The 16,684-nt window shown below is 42.5% G+C and overlaps 1 protein-coding gene across 1 annotated transcript in view; it reads left to right on the top strand.

Annotated features, from left to right (window-relative positions):
- MPS1 (multipolar spindle 1) overlaps positions 1–9,935 on the top strand; it is a 60,543-nt gene extending 50,608 nt beyond the window's left edge. Inside the window, exons 19-21 of the mRNA XM_087373192.1 lie at positions 9,189–9,381; positions 9,545–9,615; positions 9,721–9,935. Coding sequence (XP_087229318.1) covers positions 9,189–9,381; positions 9,545–9,615; positions 9,721–9,935 — 479 coding nt within the window. The remainder of the gene's footprint in view (positions 1–9,188; positions 9,382–9,544; positions 9,616–9,720) is intronic.
- Positions 9,936–16,684: the final 6,749 nt, after the last annotated feature.

The following is a 16,684-nucleotide window of genomic DNA, read 5'->3' as shown; positions in this document are numbered from 1 at the left end:
AAATGGAGTAACCTGTAAGAATTTATCCCAAGATGGATCTTTGACGATAAGCTTACCAACATAGTTCATGACTTAGATCTTAAGCCACAAAAGATGGGTTGGCTTTATCAAATCATGCAAAATCTTAGTGTCCTAGAGTTGCCTTGAAATTGCCATTGAGCCCTTTTGTTTAAGTTTAGCATGATGTGTGCCTCGATTCGATCGCTTGCCTTTTCATGTGAGTGACCTCTTTCTTGTGCTCTTTTTCTTGATGGATGGCGTGAAGGGTTTGTTGAGTTAAAGGACCATAATAAAGCTTAAGCTTTTGCTCCCATTCACAAAGCCATCCATTTCTACTCCATCAAGAGTCGCAATGCGACACGTCCCTTGAGGCGTGATCTCTACAACCTGGTATGGACCCATATCGTGATATTTTAGCTTTTGCTTGGTGTTCCTCATGCTATATAATGGTGCAAGGTCACCTTTGCTGAGGTCCTTGTTTTTAATGTTGCAGTCAAACCAACTTTTCTTGCAAAGTTTTTCAACTTTCATGCCATATGCCGCTCTAAGCCTAGTCTCATCTAGTTTCTAAAGTTCAATTAGCCTCTCAGGGATGGCTTCTTCGGATATTCTTTCTCAAACTGCGACCACCCTTAGACTTGGTACTATGAATTCCATGGGCATCATCGCCTCTACCTCGAAGGGGAGGCTAAATGGGGTGCACTTAGTTGCAACCTTTTATGAGGTATGGTATGCCCATAATGCAGCGGTGAGCTTATGTTCCTAGTCGTTTCGGCTGGCCTCTTCCGTGCATGTCATAATGATATACAAGGTTTTATTATAGCTTTCAGCTTGACCGTTTGCTATGGGGTAGTAAGGGGTGGATTTCCTATGAACTATGAGGAACTCACTCAATACGTACGTATTTGAATAGTATCGTTGATGAAGTGAGTCCTTTGGTAGCTAACGATTTCCAATGGGAGGCTGAGAATTTAGCTATTGCTCAAGCATCAGTCTGGAAGCCACCAATTTGGAGTTGCTAAATGAAAAAGCACATCTAGACAAAGTATTGGCTGAAATCAAGAAGCGAATTGGAATGGCGGAAGGAGAAGTACAAGAAGGATGAGTGGGAGAAGGAAAAAGCAACATGGGAATCAAAGAAGACCAGCCTCAAAGACCAATGCAAGCTATGGGGACTGAGCTACAACATCTGAGAGATGCGCAAGGAGCTTTGGAGGGGGCATACAAAGCAATGGAAGATCTGAAATTTGAGAATGAAAAACTCAGAAAAGACTTGGCATCCTTGCAGGCCACCATGTATTAGTAAGCACACTGAATTCACGCAAAAAAAAAAAAAACAAAAGGGAAGCTGCAATTCTAGAATGGAAGGATGTGGTCAAGAAAGGCACAGTTGCCCCCAAGAAAGAGTTTATTTCAGATGCTTTGGAGGAGGAAAAAAGGAGGAACAGCAAGGCTCTAAATGTTTTGGCCTCACAGTGGGAGACACTCCTATGGCAGATGCCAAGGCTCTTTTCACCAAAATGGGTGTAAACCTCACGTGCAAGTCAGCTTGGAGAGTGGGCAAGCTCGAGGCACCGACAAGGCCACTAATGATGAAACTACGGACAGCTATGGAGAAGACTACCCTCATGAGCATGAGGGCAAATTTGAAAGGAACCCATATTTATTTGGATGACAATCTCACTCTCCTATAGCAAGAGCATTGGAGGGAAGGACTGCTGCGCGTGATGGCAGTAAGGGAAGCAAGGAAATGGGCCACCTATAGGGACGGTGAAGTGATCATTTGAGACAGAGTAGGTAGGAAAGAGAAGGAAGACTAGGAGTTATGATGGTGTCGGGCCCATGGGATGAGTGTACAAAGTGACTGAAAATTGTAATGGTACCCTTTGGTCCGGGGGGGGAGGGGGGTCTTGGAGACCTACATTGATAGAGACATGATCTTTTACACCGAGACACGAGAGAGCCTAGAGAAATCTGCCTACAGTGATGGGGTACACATGGGAATCAACTCATAGGAGAGATGAGGAGAGACAATGGAATACGGGGGTCTGGAGATGTAGCTATTCTCTTCAAATCACACTTGAGGCCATTCATATTCGTAGTACGGAGAGAGGAGCATGCACGACATATGTGGATATGAGTACAATTATTGGAGGCACGTCCAATCTTCATTTGTATGCTACTTCCCTCCAGATATATCATCCTATTCACATGAGGTCGCCACAGAAGGACACAGCCCATATGAGATGATATATGATGATATCACGGAGTTCTCCAGGCAGGGAGATATCCTCCTTCTTAATGACTTCATGCACGCACATGAGATAGACACGTGGGATTGTTGTACTTTGAGGATGACTTTCTCATACTATCGGAACTAGATCTAGCAGAGCTCGGGATAGTCAGACACTCAGTAGATGCACCACATGTGACATGGTATGGGCATCATCTACTTGAGCTGGGAGATTTTCACGACTTGATTATATAGAACGATTACTAGAGATGGCCGTTCTTTGGTGGGATCACTTGCTTCCCACATGGTGGAGGGACGAGTACAGTGGATTATCTGATGGGTCCCTTGGTCTTTGTACCACGGATATATGGTTTTCTCGTACCTCCCTCCCCCCCTCCCCTCTGCACTGACCACTCATACATGGCTTTTAGCATCTCGGCTACCATGCCAGCTACAAGGAGAGCCCCTCCACACCCACCCATGTCCAAGTCCACTTTTGATCCAGTCTATGTAAGTAATTTAGCTTGTGAGCTCTCGGATCTACCTAGAGATGATGCAAACCTCACATGTGCTTCGGATATCCTTGTCTCAGTGGTACAAGACTTTGCGGCTAGTTTCCCACGACCCGATCTATAGTACATGCCCCAGTTGGGACGATGCCTCAGAATCCTTGGTATGATGACGAGTGCAAAGAGAGGAGATCTCTCCTTACACGTGAGCGAGAACCTTGGGCCATCTTATGACACATGAGGCACAACAGATTGCACGACGATTGACAGGTCGTAAGAGACGGGCCTTCCTCATACACAAGATGGAGGAGTTGATCCTATCATTTCGAGTGGGGGACCCTACCATTGGAATCGGGATGGGATGATGCAAACCTCACCTGTGCTTCGGATATCCTTGTCTCAGTGGTACAGGACGTAGTGACTAGATCCTTCCCCATGACCTGATCTGCAGTACATGCCCCAGTTAGGACGATGCCTCAAAATCCTTGGTTTGATGACAAGTGCAGAGAGAGATCTCACCTTACACGTGAGCGAGCCTTGGGCCATCTTATGGCACATGAGGTACAACGGATTGCACGACGAATGACATGTCGTAAGAGACGGGCCTTTCTCACACATAGGAAGGAGGAGGTCATACAATCATTTTGAGGGCCGGGACCCTACCATCGGATGGGAGCTTCTGTTTGAGGGAAAGCTGCCTATTCCCATCGCGGTTCTAGGGGTTTGGCACACTTATGCGAGTTCACTCTATGATGTCTCGATGCAGGCGCCATCAGGCATGTCTTTCATGCCCAAGCCCACCACATGTTGCTTGTTCACTATACAAAATGTATGGGGCGTGCTCTGTCGGCTCCATAACCGGAGAGCTGAGGATCATGAGAGACTACGGACTTAGCATTTCGCACATGGGCAACATGTCCTAGCTCCGATTTTAGCGGAGATGTTCAACCACATTGTATGCCACGTCGTCCCATCTACTTGGAGCACTACCACCATTCTGGCCATACACAAAGCAGTGGACCCCATGGACACTGGGAATTATCACGCTCTATGATTGGCTACATTCTAGCCAAGATGTATGGGTTGGCACTAGAGAGGGAGATCAGGAGCCACATAGAGGCACATGGGCAAACAGGCAGGTTTTCGATGACGACACTCCACCCGTGACCACATCTTCACTTTGAGGACCATCATTGAGGAGGCAAAATCAAGGCACTAGAAAGTCTATGCTTGGGGTCTGTAGACTTCCGGAAAGCTTTTGACAGTGTCCCACGCTCCCGTATGATCAGGAGGCTTCAGGTGATGCAAATTCCAAAGGTTTTGATTTGGGGACTTATGATTTTATACAAGTCCATCAAGAGGGAGAGTTTGGGCCCCGGGGGTCTATCAGACTGGGTTGAGAGCACCATCGGAGTTAAGCAAGGATGCCCTCTTTCACCGACCGTCTTCGGGCTCTACATTGACGAGATCACATCTTTTATTGACCACCTGGGAGGCGGGGGACCACTACTGGCCGACTTGATGATACAGACACTGCTATATGTGGATGACATAGTCCTTACATCATTGTCTTTAGAGGGGCCGCAGAGGCATCTGGAGGCACTAGAAGTGTTTGTAGGGAGAGAGACCTAACAGTCAACCTTGAAAAGACCAAGTCATGATCTTCAACACCTCACGTGCTGTACTAGATGGACATAGTTTCACTTACCGAGGTGAGCTAGGAGATAGTGTAGTCCTACACATACTTGGGGCCAATCTTCATAGGGCTAGTTTACAGGATGGTACATGCGGCCAGAGCACAACTCACACGTGGATAGGGAGCTTTAGCTTGACTAGAGAGGCAGTTCTTTCAAGCGCAATTCTAGGAACTGCCGACGAAATTCAACACCCTAGTGAGGCCAACTACCATGTATGCAGCACCATTTTGGAGGAGCTACCTTTCGACTACACAGTGGAAGAGATTTGAGCGGCTACTGTTGATAATGTGTTTCAATATGATTTGGAGTAAGCCCTTAGTCCTACATCAGATAGTACAAGCAGAGTTTGCCATGATACCTCTCCAGGTTGATGCCATCTTCTAGATAGTGACTTTCCTCCACACAGTATGGGCCTCGAGACTACTAAGGTTGGCACTAGAGTCTTCCATAGGACTAGCAGAGAGTGGGGTTGATACATGGTATGCACGCATATCCATATGATTTGCCAGTTACAGTATCCACATGGATCAATTGTGTAGGAATATACAAGGAAGAACTAGAAACTAGAAAACTAGAAGTAAAATAAGACAAGATTGAAAGACAGACAAAGAGTTACCTTGTAGATGAGTGTAGACAAGACACAAGCTAGATAGATAGATTGCAATGATGTGACCCATGAATATATGGGCCAAAGTACAAGACATAAAGCAAGAGTGCTTATGGGATAATTGTAGAGGTGCCACATGGCACACACTCAAGACACAAAGACTAGACTAGACTTGGACAAATGTAGACTAGGGAAATAGTACACTTAGTGTGCACTTATCTCCAACACCCTCCTTAAGTGGACACTAGGAGTAAGACAGAAAGGCAAGACTAGAAGACAGACATAAAGACTGATAGACTGAGAGACAAGATAGAAGACATGACTGACAAAGATCCTGAGACACCCCTCCTCAAGTGATATCCTCATATGGGTCCACAAGGGTAGGGACAAGATGGATCTAAAACAAAACACAGTTAGATTGATAGACAAATAGACAGACAGACAAGACTAGATAGACAGAAGATTGACTGTAGACAAACAGAAAGACCAAGACACTAGAACCCCTTGACCTACATCATCGGTGGTCAAAGTGGTAGACAAGAAATAGAAGTAATCAGAAAGCCCACTTCTCATCATATGAGGAAGGAACAGCAGGATCTGCTGATGGAGATGTTGCAGCAACATGGGCTGAGGTAGATGCAGGGACTGATGTAGAGGGTTTGGAGTAGCAGTCCCTCTCCCGGTGATTATCACGGCCACAAATAGTGCATGGATGAGCCTTGAAACAGTCCTTCTCCATATGATTAGTTTTGCCACAATGGATGCAAGGCTTTCTTACCTTAGAACTTCCTTTCTTTGCTAAAAATGCAGTGTTAGTTACCTTTCGTTGTTGAGTTCTTTCTTCCTCTTGGAGAGCATTGATGATACCTTCAAGAGAAGGATTATTGTGATACTTGAAGGTAGTGACAAGAGTAGCATAGGTGTCAAGTAAGCTTTTGAGAAGCACAGCAATAGCAATATCTTCGGAGATGGGAGACTTTACTGATGCAAGCTGAACCATAAGACTGCGAAGATAATTGACATAAGAGGCTATAGTAGCTCCTTCCTGCATATGTAGATCAAAGAATGAGATCATAAGTGCAATCTTAGAGTTTTTAGATCGGGGTCCAAAAAGGGTATCCAAAGTGATCCATGCTTGAGGAGCAGACTGTATGTTGGAGATGTGATGAATGTAATCATCTCCAAGGCCGAGCAAGATGATAGCATAGGCTTTGTCGTTCTTGGCAGTGACAACTTGCTCAGTGTCAGGATCTTCGGGAGCGGCACGGTGAACAATGTCCCAAAGTCCTTCTTTCATAAGATGGCACTTAATTTTGATTTGCCAAGTATGAAAGTTGGACCCATTAAATTTGTCAATAGACATGACAGAATGAGTAGAAGAGGCCATGTGGGAAGGTCTTACCTCTTGCTAAGATGCAAGGGCAGTGTCTATTCCCTTACAATATTGCAGAAATAAATGAAAGGAGAGATCCAAGAAGCCGATTCTCTCACCACTTTGTCAAGGCCATAGCATGTGACAGCCCATCGAAGCAGGAGGAACCAGCAAAAAAAAGGAACTGCTCAGCAAACTGAAAGAGGCAATGCACAGTATCTTAATCCCAGGCAGAGGCAGAGGCGCAAAAAGAGGCGCGGTCTAGGAGGTGCAGGCAGCGCGAGCTCCAAAGCAATGCCGTAGGGAAGATGTGGGCAGCTCTCAGGCGATCTCCGTGCAGTCACGAACAGATGGCGCAGATCACGAACAGCAGCTGGAGAGGTGTGGCCTGTGCAGGTACAGATTCCGTACAGTCGTACGGACTGTACGGACAGTCTTGGCTGTACGTACGTTGATGCAGGTGCAGGAGCGACAGCAGGAGCGGGAGCTACAGCAGGGCCAAGAGCTGATGGGCGCAGATCTGGAGCGGAACTGCGCAGCAATGGCGCGCAGATCTGGCGTGCAGATCTGGCACAGATGGTGCGCAGCAGATCTGGCAGAGAGATGGCGGGGCAGAAAGAGGCGGGCAGATCTGCAGCGGCAACCTGAACAGGAACGGCAGCAGCGTGGAGAAGATGGGCAGAAGATGGAGATGGCAACCAACTGAGCGGAGCAAAAAATCTGACAAGAGGCGGCTATGGCTACAGCAGACTGAGGGGAGAGAAGAGGGATCTACATGGCTCTGATACCATGTAGGAATATACAAGGAAGAACTAGAAACTAGAAAACTAGAAGTAAAATAAGAACAAGATTGAAAGACAGACAAAGAGTTACCTTGTAGATGAGTGTAGACAAGACACAAGCTAGATAGATAGATTGCAATGATGTGACCCATGAATATATGGGCCAAAGTACAAGATATGAAGCAAGAGTGCTTATGGGATAATTGTAGAGGTGCCACATGGCACACACTCAAGACACAAAGACTAGACTAGACTTAGACAAATGTAGACTAGGGAAATAGTACACTTAGTGTGCACTTATCTCCAACAAGTTGCCCCTTCCCAGTACAGCATGGATGCACCACCCAAGTCATTCCCTCGAGATGATATTAATTGTATCATACAATTAGATTTACTCCAGCGTCGGACCTCGAGGGGGGGACAAGAGGTCCCCACCAAGATCCAGTTTTCTCATGATCATTTCTTGAGAGTATTGGAGAATGGACTCATCATCAGACCCCAGTACCTTGGAGTCTCACATGCACTAAGGATTGCCATTGCACAGATGCGGGTCTCGTCACATCAGCTTGGGATCGAGGCATGGAGAGCTGTAGGAATAACTAGAGAGCAACAGATCTGCAAGTTATGCATGTTGGAGATGGTTGAGATAGAGGAACATTTCTTAGGTGTCTGCCCAGCCTAGTATGACATCCAGGGAAGCTATCACTGTCTCTTTTAGGAGGGGCATGGCTATAGTTCACGATTGATACACTTTCATGATCAGGTCTACATTGGGCTCTATCTAATCAAGATGCGACAACACAAAGAGATGCTACTATGACATATCAGACATCAGCATGCATTGACAGCACCATAGGATGCTGAGGCAAACCCATCACAGCGACATGTCATGGACTTCTATACATTCGAGTCAACTCCGGGCCAGAAAGTGGTGGAGACAAAGTTAGCAGACATGCGAGCAGCATGGATCAGCGAAGAGAGACGACGCGGTATTGTCGAGTGAGGGCTTTGCATAGCACGCCCTTTGCTTCAGCGCTTTGTGTCTTGTATGAGTTTCTTTCCATTTGTTGTACTTTTGTCCCATAGGCCCAAGAGGCCTCCCAAGGACGTTAATATTCTTGCTTTCTTTCTTTCTCTCTCAGCATAGCACTCAGCAAGGGTCCCACCACACACTTTGCTTCAGCCCATTGAGGCTTGTACGAGTTCTTTCTCTTGGTGTACTTCGTGACTTGTCCCAGAGGCCTTTGAGGCCTCCCATAGATGTTAATATCTCTCTCTCTCTCTCTCTCTCTCTCTCTCTCTCTCTCTCTCTCATATTCATAGATGACACTTGATCACATCTCTTGGCATCTCAATATTTCTGAGTTTTTTGGGTTTTGAGTACTAGTTTTATAGCACTCATCAGCCCATATTGGCTTGTATGAGTTAATTTTTTTTATTGTACCTTGTCTCATAGGCCTGCGAGGCCTCCCGAATGCATTAATCTCTCTCTCTCTCTCTCTCTCTCTCCCACCTGTCCTCCTCCCCCCCCTTGCGCCCCTTTCTCCACCCCAAAAAAAAGTACCGAAGGCATCCAAACGGACTAGTGCACTTCTACATATCCTTCCACGAATAACCTCTATTGGAATGCATTGGACAGTCACATGCTCTAGACAAGTTAAACCATGTGTAAAGGCAGTGAGTTATTGTGTGACATGCAATTCACCCAATTCCCGACTGTACTGAATGTTTAAATGATAAAGCGAGGCTCTTTGCAATCTCTTTTCTGGCACTCCTTTATTAGATACACCACCTTTGGCATCTTTGACGTCATAGATCTTCTCTGAGCACCTGATAAAGACTTGTATTGATCGTACTTTTATATTCTGTAAAATTTCAGTTCTTAAAAGGTTTTGATATTGTGTTTTGAAGTTTCATGGAATGCTTTTTATGTGAAGTTATACAATCCCCAAGTGGTAACCCATTTTGAGTTCTATTATTATTTCTAGATATCGAGGAGCCCATTGCAAGTATCCGTTCCTGGATCCTTCAAATCTTGAGCACACTTGGAACTATCTCCTTTGTCGGACAAAGAGTGCTAAATTTCACTTCTCAACGAGCGGTTTTAGTTTTGGAAGGCTTGCTTTTCATGGATCCCTTTGACAACAATGCTTTCCAAGTATATGACAACATTATTTATGTGTATATTCTGGCCCCTACTTTTCAAGCTGTCTGTTGAAAAGCAAGCTTGAAGCTGGTGCATGTTTTTGTCTGCTAGCTTTCTGCTTTAAGTGCTGAGTAAAATGTTTATATCAATGTCAAACCTTTGTGCAAAACCTAAATTTTGGGTTTTACGTGTCAAAAGGCTGCAGCTCATGGAAAAGTTGATATCATATCATTCATCTTCATGGGAAAAAGATGAGAGCTTTGATGAAAGTAAGCTCAAAGGACAAAACAATGTGATTTAATTGCAAAGCTCCTTGCCTAGCATCATTTTAAGGATGATGTATTGTTAGATAACAATTGTCTTGCCAAATGTAGGGCTCCTTGAAGAGTGGGTACATATTTTCATCAAGATGAAGAAGGTTTCTGCAATATATGGTGGGCTGAACTCTCTCTTTCCTGCATACGTTGAAAGGATTGCAGGGCTGATGACTAAGCAGGTTTACCGGCTTTCAAACATGGAAGAAAGGAAAGGACATTGCCATGAGGCATTTCTCAAGTTTGTAAAATTTGACAACAATTCAACATTATGACATAAAATTTGACAACAATTCAACATTATGACAGTCCTTGCAATGATTAAATGGATATTGGAAAGGCCTGCTTTATAGCCAATAGCAGACCAGCCTTCGCCTTTCAACAGAGAGAGAACCATAATAAGCTGCTAAGATAAATGTGAATGAAACTGGACATTTCTGAACCTTTGTTTCTTACTACAGTAAGTGCTTTGTGCCCTGATAGTTCAGAAAATACCTTTGTTTGTGGAGGAGCTCCCCAACAATTGCTAATAGGTATGTATAGTACTGCATATGAACAAGGGGGAGCACATGATAATTTGATGATTCCTTTGAGGTTAGAGAAGTGTCCTTGTCAATCCACGCTCGACAAGTAATGGATGTATAACTATGTAGCCAATCTAGTACAAGAAAACTATCAAGATTTGTTTGGACCTCATATTGCCTCCAAAAGAAGGTACAGCCTGTTAAAAAAGCTGGGGAGTGGTGCACATACAAGAGGAGCTAGTTCATGCACTATTGAAGTAGGGTGAATATATGAGTTATGTACGAACTGATTACGGTTTTGTAGAATCTGCACATCATAGGGCAATTTATGTATTATAGAACCTCCTATTCATTGCGATTCATGCATAAAATCTTTTGTTGTTTATCTTTTGAATGAAAAATGAAGAATTTGAATTAAAATTTCTCAAGTACCTAAAGGTAGTTGTTGAAGTTTATTACTGTAAGTGTATTGTGATTGTACTCCCTTTAACATATTTGGGAAGATGCTACTTAAGTCGCTTTGCTAAGTATGAGAACTTGTTAGTCTATGTTCTTTGTATCTTGCCCTTCTCAAACTTGTGTTTAAAGAAGGTTGATAGCTGCATATCCAAATTTGTATGGGAACAACGATGGCATGCATTTCGATCAGAGTTGCTGTTCACTCCAAAAGATGAAGGATGCCTTGGACTGGTAAAGATAAAGGCAAAAACTGATGCCCTTCGCACTAAAAGATTACTGCAGCTGGGAAGTAGCCAACCGTGGGCAAAAATGGCTCGTAGACTGATCAGTATGAACGCACCTAGAGGGATTCACCCCCCCTCGCAAGATGTAATCTTGTCAGATTGTTTGATCAGGGTGCCTCAATCAGAGATTTTGACAAGGTTGGTTCAAATCTGGAAAGTCAAGGTGGAAGGATGCTCATGGGGAGGACTCAGGACCTTGTACGCAGACGCATCACTAGGTAGATCTCTGTGACTCTCTGACTGAACATTCAGTCATGGCCCTGCGTTAATCAAAAGCCACCCAAGAGTGGCTGCTCGACTTTTCAAAAAAGGGCTGATCACCTGTAAGCAAATCTGGGACCCTGGTGGTTGCAAGTGGCTGCAGCCTGAGCAGATAGCAAGGAGTTTGACTTACGTGGTGGAAACCCAGTTAATTGGTGATCTGATAAACAGAATAAAGATAGACTGGCCGACGAGTCATCACTTTATAGATGTCATGGACTTCAGAGGTTTTGTATGGTCTACAGGCAAGCCCTTTGCTAAGCTTAACCTTTGGGTTTTCAGAGAGAGCTCAGGATGCACTGTTGCAGTGTTGGCCAAGAATCAGTGGAAGATCCACGCCCCCACTTGATAGATTAGCAGTGTGGGGTCTGAGGTTGAGGAGGGTGTGGAAGGCAACCCCCTCATTTAAACTGAACTTATGCTTTGGAGAGTTGTGGGCAAGCTGCCAGTTAGGCTGAGGATCTCTAAGTGGAATCCCAGAGTTCTGTCCTCTTGCCCCCTCTGTAACAGTGTCAAAGAGACTCATATGCATCTAATGTGGGAATGCCCAATCTCGCGGGACCTTTGGAGGGCAGTGGAAAGGAAGTTGAGCAGCATTCACATAGCGGTGAAGTTGTTATGGAAGATAGCCTTATTGGGAGACAAAGGAGGTCAAAATGACCTGATGTATCAAATGCTGCAACCCTTAAGAGCTTTAGTTTTGATACAAGTCTGGAATTTCAGGAATGGAGTGGTTTTCCAAAGAACTTCCGATTGAAAGCTGCTTAGATGATTTGTTATCTTGGGTATAGAAATGATGCTTGTATGGCCTTAGGGCTGAAAAGGCGCTTCTTCTTGTAGCTTGACAAAAGATTTGGCAACCTGCTTGAATTAGGTCTATTTCTCTATTCTGAACCTTGCTAGTATGCATGAAAATTTGAATTTGGACTTTTTGCCAATTAAAACGACTAGTTTTCTTGAAAGTAGCTATAAAAGCACATTGTTTCATGTGTTACATTGGTTCAATGTATGTATGTTGGTAAGTAATAATTGTTTGTTTCTTGGATCCAAGACTTAAAATAAGTATCCGATCCACTTGTACATTGTCTATCACCTACACTTCTTAATTTGCATCTTTATATCTAAACTAAATTTGTGGGAGGTAGTCTTTTCATCGTGGAGCAAGTAACTACTAACTTGAAATTGAAGTTGAATCCTACTATTTTATCAATTGTTTAAAGAAAAAAGAGAATGAGTAAAGTAGTGGATATGAGGCACGACACATGGTCTGTTAGGACCTGATCCTTCCTACAAATGTCAAGGGTGGTGATTTATTATTGATTTTGTGACATCTATATTTTGGAAGTTGAAGTCCAACAAATACATGACAATAATTCATCCTCATTGCAATTTTTACAATATGGTCACACAGACTATAACCATATGAATAAAGGTGTAGTCATCATTCAATCTTGCATCCATCTTGGATTTCTTTGCTCCCTCGCATTGATAACATGCATTAATGTTGTAAGAATTCAAATTGAAAACAAGAAATTTTGAATGGATTAGTAATTGAAAATATTTATATTATAATATATAATATATATTTATAATAATCACATAGTGTGGACGGAGAGGCAACGCGCTTTCCTCTCCACAGTTATAATCCAAGGGAATGGGTCCTTTCTTACGTGTCGAGATAACGTTGAGAATATTAGTGTTGATAAGTCTTGTGAATGGATAAGAAATTGACATGTTACATGAATGTCAATAGTCATAATTGTAGTCGAACGTTGAGAGACAATCTTCGAAAAGGTTGCTAATATGATCTTGAGAGGATTTGTGTCTTTGAGTAGGAATATTCCAACATTCTCAGATCGTTTAGAGACTCTGGACAATACGAAAAGACAACTATAATTAGAGGACGTCCGAAGTAGAGCACGTAACATTCTCTCTCTCAACTTAGTCAGTGTTATGTGCCTCTCCAACCTTGGGAAAATCAGAGTTTGATTATTGTAGTAAGTCGAGCTTTTAGGCTTGTGAGAGTAGAGCATAAGGTCATTGCGAGGTTCTCCAAAGCTTCACATGCCAATAAGCCCAAGCTTGTAAATCAAGTAGACCATCTCTTCAAATCGAATAGGTTTGAAACATTTATATAGTCTTTCTATTGTGAAAAGCATCTATATGCTTTTAGTGCTTTAGTCAAAAGCTTAGCTTTTACATCAAACGAAATCAAGGGCATAAGATGAAACCGGATCAAGGGCTTAGATTCATAACGCGTGGCTCAAGGGGGTGTGAGAAAACGCAAACAGGCTACTTGTCGTAATAAGTCTCAACCTTTTTGTTTGTTATATGTCATGTTAAATGCATATCCAAATAAGTCTAGATGTCATATTTTTCATTAATTCTATGTTTCTTAGAAGTATTTGAAGGCTCTTTTTATGGCCTTGTGATGGTTAATTTTGAGACTTTTCACTAACTGTTTGTGTTGATGAAGACTGTCAAAAGTTATCATATTTTGACAATTCAAGATGGCTCTCCATCAGAGTTGGGAGTGACCTACAATGATGTGTATAGACTCGACTTAACTTTTTTGGGATATAGATTTTGTGTGTTACATTGTTTCATTTTTATTTCTCCATATTTCAATGTATAGGAAAGCATGGAATCATATCTTTTGTATTAAACTTTATAGTAGTGAGTTCAAATTTTATTTATGCAACAAGTTGACCATTGCATTGTTGTTCTTGCGTAATTTCAAAAATTAAAATTTTAATGAATCTTGTGATTACTTGCATGTGAATGAAGCCACCTAACTATCAATGCTCTCTAGACTTTCATCAAACAATGTCATGGAAACATGTCTTTATCCCTTGTTGAGTTGAAATAAGCACATATTTATTGACTTTATCCTTATTCTCATTATGTGCATTATGTGTCGACTATCCTTATTCTTATTATGAGCATAATATACGGACTATCTTTCTAGTTCCATAATGATAATAGCTTCCTTATATTCTTGGAGATGTACTTTGATAAGTTTTTGCCTCAGGGATGCTTTGTAATTTGGAATTTTATTTCTTTCCCTAATTTGAATTGCTTTGAGAATAATTTGATGATGAGTCTATAATTGTTTGAATGCATAGTTGGATTTTGTAAATAATTATCTCTATCTTGTAAGCTTAGCTTACGTCAATCCTCAACTAATGGGACACGACTCACATTTGTCTAATGGCAATCCTCAATGCATGTGAGACTGGTCTATCCTCCAAGTACTAGGGTCTGATTAATCATGCCATCCTATAACGCTCTCAGAAAGTGATCGCGACCGAATTGGATCTTGGTGGGGAACTCCTGGTCTTCATCCCAAGTCTGGGGACATGTAGAACTAGAGTAGATCCTATAAGTCCTTGCTATGGCTACATGTTTTATCGTAAAGATCTTGGCCAGTGTGTGACCAATCATGAGGTTTTGATGGTTTCCTGTATCCATGGGATCCCTTACTTTGTGTATGGGTACAATGGTGGTGGTACTCCAAGAAAGGGGAAAGCCAGTGGCATACATCATGGTTGAATATGTGTAGTAAGATCAAGGCCAAGACCTCCTCTCCATGTGCAAAATGCTCAATCCACAACCCCTCATGGTCTTGGGCTCTTTGGTTGTGGAGTCGATGCAATGTATAGTGAACGAGATGGATGTGGTGGGCTTGGACAGAGAGGACATAGCAAGTGATGCATGGATTGGGACATCATAGAGTGATGTCACATGTGTGTGCTAGACACCAAGATCTGTGATGGGGATAGGAGAGAGAGAGAGAGAGAGAGAGAGAGGCCTATGAGGACCATTTAGTAACACATCATGTGATCAAACCCCATACAGGGGAGCTAGATATGCCTATCATGTTCCTAAGGATCTAATGAAAACTAAAATTAAAAAAATGAAAAACGCAAAAAAACTTCAAGGGGGGGGGGATTTGGGGGAGAGTGGGCTAGGATAGGTGCAATTCAACAATATATGAATACAACACGAATTCAATAGAAAATTTTTATAATTGAAAAATAATATTTTTTAAAAAGGTTTTAAGGGGGGGAAATCACATATAAGGAGTTTTAGCCAGATTCCATAAACACAAGTGATGCATATGGTTTCTATATAGTGAAGCCTTAAGCATTAGATTTGTGTTGACCCTATATATGTATGTCACAACAGGTATCCTAGTGCATCTCTAGCATGTTGGAGATCCGTTGTATTGTGGGGTGTTGACACTATGTCCTCCATATACTAGATTTATGTCAACCCTACATATATGTAGTTAGCGAGTAGCCCTAGATGGAATGAGTAATATGTCAACCTTATTAGGGTCAAATGGGAATCTTAGTGCGTCTCTATCATTGTTGGAGATCCGATGTTTTGTGGGGTGTGAAACTTATCTCTCCACTCAAGATAAGAGGGTTGTGAGATGGCATGGCATTATGATATGTCTTGCTATTTGCAAACATGGTATTTCTGGATCATAAGCTCTAGGGGCCTACAATACATGTGAGTCTCTTAAAAAGAAATTGCCCTATCATCTATTAAATTATACGTCTCGTGAGTTTGTCTATGTGTGGTTTATATATTAAGAATATATTGGTGGCATGTGATGAATGACTAGATCATATTTAGGAACCGTTAGTGAAAAACATGCAATCATATGAGCTTCAAATTTCATAGTACTTAGAATACCTTACCAATGCATGATCCTTTGTCTCCACCTTTTAAAAATTAAATATAGTGCACGTTCACAACTCTTAAGAGTAGTGTGAGGCCTCGGAGCCTTCTACCTCAATCTAAAACCCATGAGATGATGTCCAAAGCTAAGAGTTAGTGACGTCTTGGAGCCTTCTACCTCAATCTTAAATCCATGAGATGATGTCCAAAGCTAGCCCATGGAAACCCACACCCCATGTTGATGCATGTTAGAAACATCAATGAGGTGAGGTAATGATCTCAAAGAGTGCCATTTTGATGGCATGTGGTCATGGTGGATATACCCATGCCTATAGAATGTACACATGCCATAGTTTGTCTTTGATAAGTTGGTGGGTCCCTTGTGTCAACCATAATATAGGGGCCTCCTAATCTCTTTAGAGTCTTGGTACGGGGGGACGTGATGTATGAAAAACTATCAGGCTAGCCCACAATCTCATTCCCCTATCCTAATAGCTACATGGATGACAAGGACATATCCCTTTAAGTAGCCTTTATTGACAAGTACATAGCCATTCAAGGTACCTCTATTGCCCCGCCTTAGTGTGGAAGGCTAGTCTTGTTGCATACTTCTAGGAGTATGATTCAAATATGTACACATCTCCATGCTTTGGCATGATCACATGATCAAGTTTTATAAATCAACGATAGAATGAGAGTAAACTTTCGATAAACACATGCTAACAATCTCAACAAAAAAAGACCATGATGAATAGTTCAAGGCCTTATCATGATTTTGGCTCTAACCTTTCCATAAGCACATGCTTA

This window comes from Dipteris shenzhenensis, chromosome 4, assembly GCF_047967505.1.
Source record: "Dipteris shenzhenensis isolate YYH24624 ecotype China chromosome 4, Dip_SZ_1.0, whole genome shotgun sequence".
Classification (NCBI taxonomy): Eukaryota; Viridiplantae; Streptophyta; class Polypodiopsida; order Gleicheniales; family Dipteridaceae; genus Dipteris; species Dipteris shenzhenensis.
This window is presented reverse-complemented; position numbering and strand designations above follow the sequence as displayed.